Source organism: Sceloporus undulatus, chromosome 1 (assembly GCF_019175285.1).
Source record: "Sceloporus undulatus isolate JIND9_A2432 ecotype Alabama chromosome 1, SceUnd_v1.1, whole genome shotgun sequence".
Taxonomy (NCBI): Eukaryota; Metazoa; Chordata; class Lepidosauria; order Squamata; family Phrynosomatidae; genus Sceloporus; species Sceloporus undulatus.
In genome coordinates, this window is record NC_056522.1 from 151,543,000 (window position 1) to 151,552,342 (window position 9,343).

Sequence of the window (9,343 nt, forward strand, 5' to 3'; positions counted from 1 at the left end):
TAGACTAGCCAATTAAAACTGAGCAACGTGCTCTTTAAGAAGCTATTTCAGCTTAACGGTTGAAATGAATGGGTGACAAAATGGGAGTCCAGACACACAAGAAAGATGATGAAAACCATCATTTACACACATGCACACACAGGTCCTTGTATTTGACCCACAAGCATTCACTCACATTATTCAAGCAGTGCTTCCTTCCCCAAAGTAGAATGATACCAAGGATATTGGTTGGAAGGGTGTGAACAACCTTAGCTCATGACTGAAAACACGTTGTTCATTAGATCCATTTTAGAAGTCTATTTTAATGCAAACATTTCTGTTAATGAACTTGAGAACACTTCTATCAAGCCAAAACAGCTTGTCATTTTCCTTAATGCAGCTGACAGGATTGTCTCTGAGTTGCAGTGATGGTGCGTGTGTGTGTGTGTGTGTGCACACGCGCGCACATTAAAGAAAATATTGTTATTCTGAACATAACCTTGATCAAAATGAAATGTCAGGGTAAAAACTCTGATGAGCAGCAAACAAAGAGGTATGCTTAAATAACATCTGAATACCAAAATCTCTGTTTTGTAAAGTTAACTTTGGGGTTTGTGGTGCTGTGAAGATGTCTAAACTTTGTTGTTGTACAAAAACATCAAATATAGTGCCTTTTTTGCATCAGTGAGAACTGTAGAACATTGGCACATTATATGCAAAGAAAGCAGGAATCACAGCTACTTGATAGGTTTACAATTTTCCTATTCCTGTAACTTTCCAACATCATATATATGTAGCAGAAAATGTGCATGCAGGATCTGTGTAAGGGTTGCTCATTGGAAATGACTTGAAGTCACACAACAACAACAACAACATGTGCAAGTTTGTAAATTGATTCCCCCAAGCCTGCACTATGCTTAGTTGAGCAATATGATGGGCTTCCCAAACAACTAGTGATGAAAAACTAGGGGGACACAGGCTGAAAGTTTTTGTCAACAGAATTAAACCCCATGAAGGGTAGATTCACTCACATTATTCAAGCAAAGATTCAACTATTCTCACCCTCTCTCCTTGGATACCAAAGCCTCAACCTAACTTCCACACATCTGAAGGAAGAGCAGTAGCTCATCAAAATAAAATATTTATTTGTTTCTTATTTCATAAACAGCTTCATCCAAGTTGTTGTTAAGTATAGTTGAGTGTCATGGATTTGAGTGGTTTGGACACATGCTTAGCTTCTCCCATAGAACGTCAAAGTGCTTAACTTTGGCTGGATCATGCCCTGTGTGCATTGCTTCTAAATAGGTCATTTGACATTTTGATACAGACAGAGAGATAGGGAAGGAGGATGGTTTCTATTATAAGCACTTTCACCCATCAGTGAGTCATTTCAGTGAGATTGGTTCACTGAAAAATGTTTTTGTTATTGTATGTTTTTAACATTGTGGAATATTTGGATTCTTTTATCAACAAATACATGTGCCTCAATAAATAATAACTTTGGGTTGGGCTCAGATTTAGGATGCATCTGCACTGTAGAAATAATGCGGTTTGCCATCACTTTAACTGCCATGACTTCATCCTACAGATTCCTGGGATTTGTAATGTGGTGGGGCACCAACACTCTTTGGCAGAGGAGGCTAAAGAACCTGTAAAACTACAAATCCCAGGATTCCATAGGATGGAGCTACAATGCTTAAAATGGTGTCAAACTGCATTATTTCTACAGTGCAGATGCCCCCTGGCCATATGTAGTCAACCTGCTGAAATGAATTGGGCTTAAGTCCCACTGATTTCAGTAGATCTACACTAAAGTATGACTCAGTCTGGATCTAGCCTGTAGAATGTACACAGATTTAAGACTATGCATTTCAGATTTCTAAAACATGAATATAAGAGTAAACCTTTCAATTTTATTTAAAATTTTGGTTGAGGAGAACTGTCCATGCGGTGGGAAGAAATCCTCATTTCTGATCTCTTTCTCTTTTCCTTTAGCTGAGATGAGAAGCAAACATTAAAGACCAACCACACAGCATACTCTCCTTTCAACTTCTGTTAACAGGGGTATTAAAAAGGCCCTCCCCAATATCAGCTGGAAAACACCAAGTCATAAAATCTGTACTTAAAAGGTAGGTAGGTGTAAATTCCGCACATGAGCCTGTTTTCATATAGGAAGCCAGTTGATTAGAGGCCAGTTGTCATAACGAATTGGGAAGCTGCTGTCACATCTCAGTCCGTTGGGATTGCCACTTCGGGGAGGATCAAATGTTCACCATGGAAGGGCTTTAAAGAGAGCTTATTGGCCCTGATATGAATGTGTGATCAGAGAACACAGTGCCTGCAGAGGACTCCACTTAGATCAGTAAGTTTCATTTGCATGGAGCTTGTTGTGAGCTCGGGATGCTAATTAGATACATCATTACCTTTTTAGATCCACTTATAAGTGCACACCATTAAAACTGTTCGCCCAGATTGATTGATCAACTGTTGGTCTTCAGATAGAAAACTGGGAAGTAAGTTGTGAGTATATTTGTACTTTTGAGGTAACCAGGTCACCACAAAAGAGAGAGACATTTTCTCTTGGTCTTATAAAAAGCAGTCTTATGAAAAGTGGTCTTAACTGGAAAATCTTCAATTCCCTCCATTCCAAAATGCCCCACAAAAACACACACATTCTAACTGATCACATCAGCATACAGGGCTGGATGCCAACAACTGCTACAAGAACTCATGGTAGCATTGCACCACAGTGTTGGTTGTGTGAACTGGGTTATGGGTAGCTGCATTACATCAAGGGTCAGAGAATCATGTGGCCCTCCAGATGGTCCAACAGCCTTTGCCAACTTAGCCAGTGATGAGGGCTGCTGGGAGTTGTTGTTCACTGGGGAGGGGGTCATATGTCTGCCATGCCTACACAAAGTAAATAATCAAGGTTTGTCCAGTTCTCTTTCTTTGCTGAAGTTAAGTGGGCATATGGACCTGACTCTTGTTTTTACGGAAGACTGAATTTGTAAGCTGTATTGTATTCTGTATTTCTGTATTTTATAAACTCTGTCGTTACCCGCCTCAATCCCCAAAACAGAAGAGGCGGGATATAAATAAATATTTTATTTATTTATTTATTTATTTATTTATTTATTTATTTATTTGCTACTCTGAATGTCCCAAAATAAAAAGCTGAACTTCCATCAAAAAGAAGTACAAAACAAAATGTCCACTAGCAGGGGAAGGCACATGCCACAGTCCTGCACATGGTATGTCTGGTTTGCTTGTCCCACTGAGATCAACAAGAGTCCATTACAAACACTTTATGCCTCTTTAATTTCAGTGTGACTTTTGTGAGACTTTCTTTAGATAGAAGCCACTATCTCTGTGTAAAACATGTGTCATCCTGCAGTATGTATGTATGTATGTATGTATGTAAGTTTTTAAGGGATTTATATTCTGCCTGTCTTCCAGAATGGGATTCAAGGTGGTTAATCAGTAATTCACCATTAGTCCAATGTTTTCAATCTCTAGTTTTAATCAGTCACTAACCATACTAGCCAGAAGTGTCAGGGTTAAATGGAACAGCAGCTAAAGAGACACCCAAAATAAAATAACTGTGAGCACAGCCAGTATTCACAAATTTTGCCTTACTTAGCCATTGGTATATACCTGATAATATTATTAATAATATTTAATAATGAGAAACGAGCATAACATCCCCTGCTAACTTTGAACTCTGATTTCTGATTCCTGCTGAGTTTCAGTTCTGATTTCTTGTGGATATTCTTTACAAACTGTAGTTTATTTAGGACAAGACTGTCAAGCTATCAACAGAGGCAAACTGCATGGATTACAGAATTTTGATGCTGAAGTAACTCTATGAGTTTCTAATTGGTTTCTTAAGCCAATCCAAGGGCTCACTTACACTATGAAATAACCCGTGTAGAACCTGGATTTTTTCATTGGAATTTATATTGGCCCTGACTGCACTTGGTGCAATTTGCAGACGTGCTGCAAAAATACCCATTTAACCTGGCACCAGGCCCCTTACCACTTATTTTTTTGGGTCCCACAACAATCCAGATCTTTGGTAATGAGACTGCACTACTGGATCAATCTGGATTGGGTGGACTGTTTCCTCCTTCCTCTTCTCCTGGCCCCCGCTTGCCACCACCGCTGCATCCCTCCTCCTGCTCCCCTTGGTATTCCTCCTTCAGAAAGACATCGTGGTGCAGTGGTTTGAGTGTCGAGCTACGACTCTGGAGACTAGGGTTTGAATCCTGGCTCAGCAATGTAAACCCAGTGGGTGACCTTGGGCAAGTCACACTCTCTCAGACTCAGAGGATGGCAATGGCAACCCCCCGCTGAAGAAACTTGCCAAGAAAAACCCATGGTAGGTTCGCCTTATGTTCACCGAAGTCAGAAATGACTTAAAGGCACACAACAACAACAATAAGGAGCCCTCCCACAGACCACCTGCCCCCCCCCCCGGGCCTTCCAGCCATGACCCACCAAGTGGGTGAAGGGGGCCTATTCAGACAGCAAGTGTGAATGGACAACAACAACAAAAATGCAATCATGGCAAACATAGTGAGAGCTATGAGCCTGATCGATTCAGGATGGTATCGCCGAGGAGATCTCCAATCTCCTCAATACAAAATTGTAAGAGTGAAAGGGCCCCAAGATGTCAATTTTGATCTTCGAGACCTCAACAATTTGTGACCTGGGTAATTTACTTCTCCCATATGAACTTTCTCTTGGAAACTTTGCTCCCAGTCTCTTCCCTCACCTGTCGTTCTGCACAAGGTGGAGAAGGTAGGTAGAGGTGACAGGGCTTTCTTGGTGACCATACTGAGACTGTGGATCATGCAGCCAAGGAGATTAATATTGCTCCATTCCCAAATGGCACACAATTAAAAACAACTGAGTTTTGAGGGATTTATGTAACTAATTTCTGGTGTTCCATTTTGGTCTTCAGACTTGTTGATATAATTTGTCTTATGTTGTTCACTGGTTCTTCAAGTGACAGTTTCTCTTTTTAATTGGTCTAGGTCTCTTTGAGTCAAAATGTAGGGGCTAAAACATTTTAGAACAGAATAGAAAGGAGCTAAATATGTTTTTTAAAAAAATATGTTATTGAATTTATTTAGTAGGCATAGGTCAGAATTTTATCAAGGTTGAAGGGGCTAAAGTAACTCTGCCATTGTCCTAGGTAAGAAGTGCAGTGAGCCAGCATGGTATAGTGGTTTAAATACTGGACTAAGGGTGCATCTGTATTGTAGAAATAAAACAATTTGACACCACTTTAAATGCCATGGCTCCATCCTATGGAATTCTGGGGTTTGTAGTTTTGGAAGGCACCAACACTCTTTGGCAAAGAAGGCTGAAGACTTTGGAAAACTACAAATCCTAGAATTGCGAGAGATGGAGCTACAGCACTTAAAATGGGGTCAAACTGCAATATGACATCCCTTCAAGTATTTAAACAGGGAGGGAGCCAGTGGGATACCAGAATTCAAATGCCTACTCAGCTATGGAAACCCACTCAGTGACCCTATGATAAATTGGAAGTGACTTGAAGGTACACAACAATGACTTGATTGAATCCAGGACCTTCTGCATGCAGAACATATGCTATAATATTGAGCTCTGGCCCTTCCCCTTTTATGAGGAAAGTACCCATTTTGTTGCATGTTTGATAAGAAAATTGTGATTCTTCTTCTTGGCATCATTGGAAGAGAAATCAGTTTAACAGATTCCAGTACTTTTGTTTGTTTGTTTTAGTCTCTTCTACATCCTTCTCCTCCTCCACCATCATCGTCATGATCTATACCATACATTTTCCCCAAAATCAGAACTGAAAGCAATTTGAAGATTAAAACAAGTACAATGCAGCTAAAATATGCAAAGGATAAACACTAAAATGAAATTAAACTATGAACAACACTAAAAACAGTTTTAAACATACAATTAAAACCGTACAATTAAAAGTCTTTTCCTTCAAATCTTCAGCTCTCAAAAGCCTTCCCAAAATGTGACCAAGGGACTTGTTATAAGCAGTGAATGAAGACTAAACGTTTACCTACAGATGGCTGAATAAATTACTCGAGTGAAAAATACACCTATCATTCAGGCAGAAAATGCCATCACCTTTTTTCAGTGTGTCATTGCGCATACCTATGATATTAGCTCCATAACTCAACAACCTTCAGCATTATTAGATTACTGAAATGACAAAAGGGGTCTTCCTCTCAGATTTTTTATGAGATCAAGGGAAACAGAATGATTAAAGGTAGACATTTGTCTCTAAACAAATACTTTAAAAATATATGTAAAAGTCATGACTTTGGATTCTTAGGTTTTCTAGATTCCCTAGGAGAAAAAGCCCACACAAATCTGTATCCTAATTTTCACCATGAGATATTAGGTGATTTCATTTTTCATTGTTAGTCCCAACTATGGTAGGCTCACTGAATCAATGGAATCTGGGACATCAACCTTTAAGTAAGCTCCGCTGAGTCAATGGTTATATTCTAGTGGGGACTAAGAACTAGATTTGGGCTGATCATTCTATTGGTAAATTATACAAATGGGCAATATTTATGTGATTTTACCTCCTAGTTGCATAATTTACAATGACAAATATTAGATAAGCCTTTTTAAAAGGTTTGCTTTTGAATTTCTTTTTTAAAAAATTGAACGTTCAGCATAATGAACATCTCATTGTTCAGAAAGTTTACATTCCGAAAGGTTCAGAAATATGACCCAAGGTCTGTAATACTGGGCACTGAACCTGTGGCCTGTTATCTCTGTTACTTTTCCTGCTGCCAGCTATTCCCTGGGGCACTTTTAAATGAAGATAAGAAAGGTTCAATTGGTTTTGTAACAAGAATGATAATCTCCCCCCCCCCTTCCTTCATTGATTCACTGTTGCCTGTTACTTGGCTTAAATGGGTTTTAGCCAAAGGTTGGTAATTATCATAAGGAAGAAAGTAACACGCCAGGGAGTTCATTTTCCATGTTGATGCTTGCATTCGTTTGAATTCCTCACACCCCAGCCCTGTTTCCCACTTTCTCACTTGTCATCTCACCATTCCTCCCTCTATCATAAAAGGGTCTCTCTCCCTAGACCAAGACCACAGACTTGGCTTGCAGGCGGCTGGCAGGAAATTATCTGTTGCTGCTGCTGTTTCTCCCCCAACCCACCCCTAAGTCTTTCCTATCAGGGAAAGACAAATTGCAAGATACTTTTGACAAGCATGGATGGGAGCATGGATTCAGAGAACCATCCTTTCTTTACTTCATGGGACTGGAAAAACTCTGCTGCACCAGGGCCTTTGGAGCTCAGCCAGAACTCGCCCCCTCTGAGCATCTCTCCATCTCCTTCCTCTGAATCCTACTCCTCTTCCCCGTATCCTTTGGTGATGGAGATGCCCTGTGCCAACAACCACAGCAGCATCAGCAGCATCAGGACTGACAGTGGTGCCAGCACCAGCAGCGGCAACAACTTGAGGGGCTGCCCCCTGATGGAGTTTCCTTCCATGTACCTTCCAAGCCCTGGCATCAAAGGCCAGAAGGGCTCCAAAGTCAGGATGTCACTTCAGCGCAGGAGAAAGGCCAGCGAAAGAGAGAAGCTGAGGATGAGGACCCTGGCAGAGGCCCTGCACACTCTCCGCAACTACCTGCCTCCGGTCTACAGCCAAAGGGGCCAACCCCTCACCAAGATACAGACGCTGAAATACACTATCAAGTACATCAGTGAGCTCACAGACCTGGTGAACAGTGTCAAGCAAGGTCAGATCCCTTGAAGACTTTCTGATGTTTTCCCAGCCAGAAAAGAACACAATCCTTCCCTCCCTCTCTCTGAATTTCTCAATTTTTCCTCCTCTTTCCTTTTTTCAAGGGGAAATTTTCCTTTGGACCCATTCAAAGAACAGTTTTGCTCTACCGACTATTCTGCAGGAATGTCCACAACTGTATGGTGAGAGGTCAGGAGGTTGTTGCTTATTTCTTGGGGCACAAAAAAGAAGGAATCCATGGGACCAGATCTGAATAAGAAATTATTATGACACTGTTGGCTCAGACTTGGACATACAGGTTATGATTCTGCCTGAGAATCTTCTCTCTCCAGTAATAATAATATTTCATCTGGTATGTTTTATAATGGCAAGATATCCCAAAATTCCTGCGTGTGTATATATGTATATATTTAATTATGTCTATTGGTTGGTGGGCACTTTATATTAGCAGAAGGAAAATATGTACGCTTAGTTGAATAGTTGATTCTTTATGGATCTCCTATAGTGCCTGGGGGTGAGTAAGACATTTAAGCATGTCTTTTCAATAAAATGCTGCTTCCATGTGAGTTATTTGTCCTATACCCATAATTTAAAAGATTGGATTCATGATGCTGAGTAATAATTTTTCTAACAGTTCTTAGTATTAGTATTTTGAAAATATCTATTGTCATCAAATTTGCTCATATTATTTGGTCATAATATGGAATGAACTGATCATGTTGCCTTTACTCTGTATACCTTTATTGCTTTGTAAATACAGAACAGCTTTTTTTAAAATGCCCATTGGACAAAGTTCCAAAACAAGGGTGTAGCAACAATCTGGAAGAGGAAACAATCTGGGTTTTGTTTTTTTGGGGTTTATTTTATTTTGGTTTTTAAGCAGGAGTAGTAGATGGTTATAAAACATACCTTTTGGACTGTAACCTCCATAGTCCCCAGACAGCATAGACACTGGCTGTGACTGTGGTCCAAAAAAGTGACATAATTTCCAAGCCCTGTACATGCAACTCAGCAAAATTGAAGCTTTGTCTCACTGACAGATATGGCATGGAAAGTTCCCTTGATCTCAGAGAGGGTATATCACAAGCTATTTTTGCCTGATTATATCCATCAAACAAAGCACATGTTTCTCAGGTCCACAGATGAGATTTATGGGCTGCTGAAAACATGACACCTACACCAAAATTGTGTCTGTGTATTATCAAATGTGATCATCATGCCTTTGAGTGGTTTCTCAGTGTGTTCATATGCAGCAATAAACATGTGTGTCAAGGGCCTATACAAGCACCTAATGGAACGTTACAGACATTTCTTATACAAAATGACTTTTTCAGATAGGAAATGTGTCCTGTTTGACACATTCCCAGGTTTGGGCAGCTTTTTTCTTGTTTGTTTATTAGCATGTAAGATGAGCGTCTCCAGCATCTGCTGTTTATATATCTAAAATCTCATATCTAACCAGTGGGTGAAATCCAGATCTGTTAAACGCTAGTAACTGCTCTGCTGTTGCCTTCAATTAGCCCAGTGAGCACTGAGCAGGAGGTTAATGAGCAAGAGATCCCAAAATTATATCAACA

General features: G+C 40.1%; 1 protein-coding gene across 1 annotated transcript; it reads left to right on the plus strand.

Annotated features, from left to right (window-relative positions):
- The first annotated feature begins 7,226 nt into the window (after positions 1-7,226).
- On the plus strand, positions 7,227-7,775 carry MSGN1 (mesogenin 1). The gene has a single exon (XM_042445578.1). It carries the CDS (start codon positions 7,227-7,229, stop codon positions 7,773-7,775), a length of 549 nt encoding a protein of 182 aa, XP_042301512.1.
- The last annotated feature ends 1,568 nt before the right edge of the window (positions 7,776-9,343 follow it).

Coding starts and splice junctions, on each gene's coding strand:
- MSGN1 (XM_042445578.1), top strand. CDS start 7,227: ATGGATGGGAGCATGGATTCAGAGAACCATCCTTTCTTTACTTCATGG.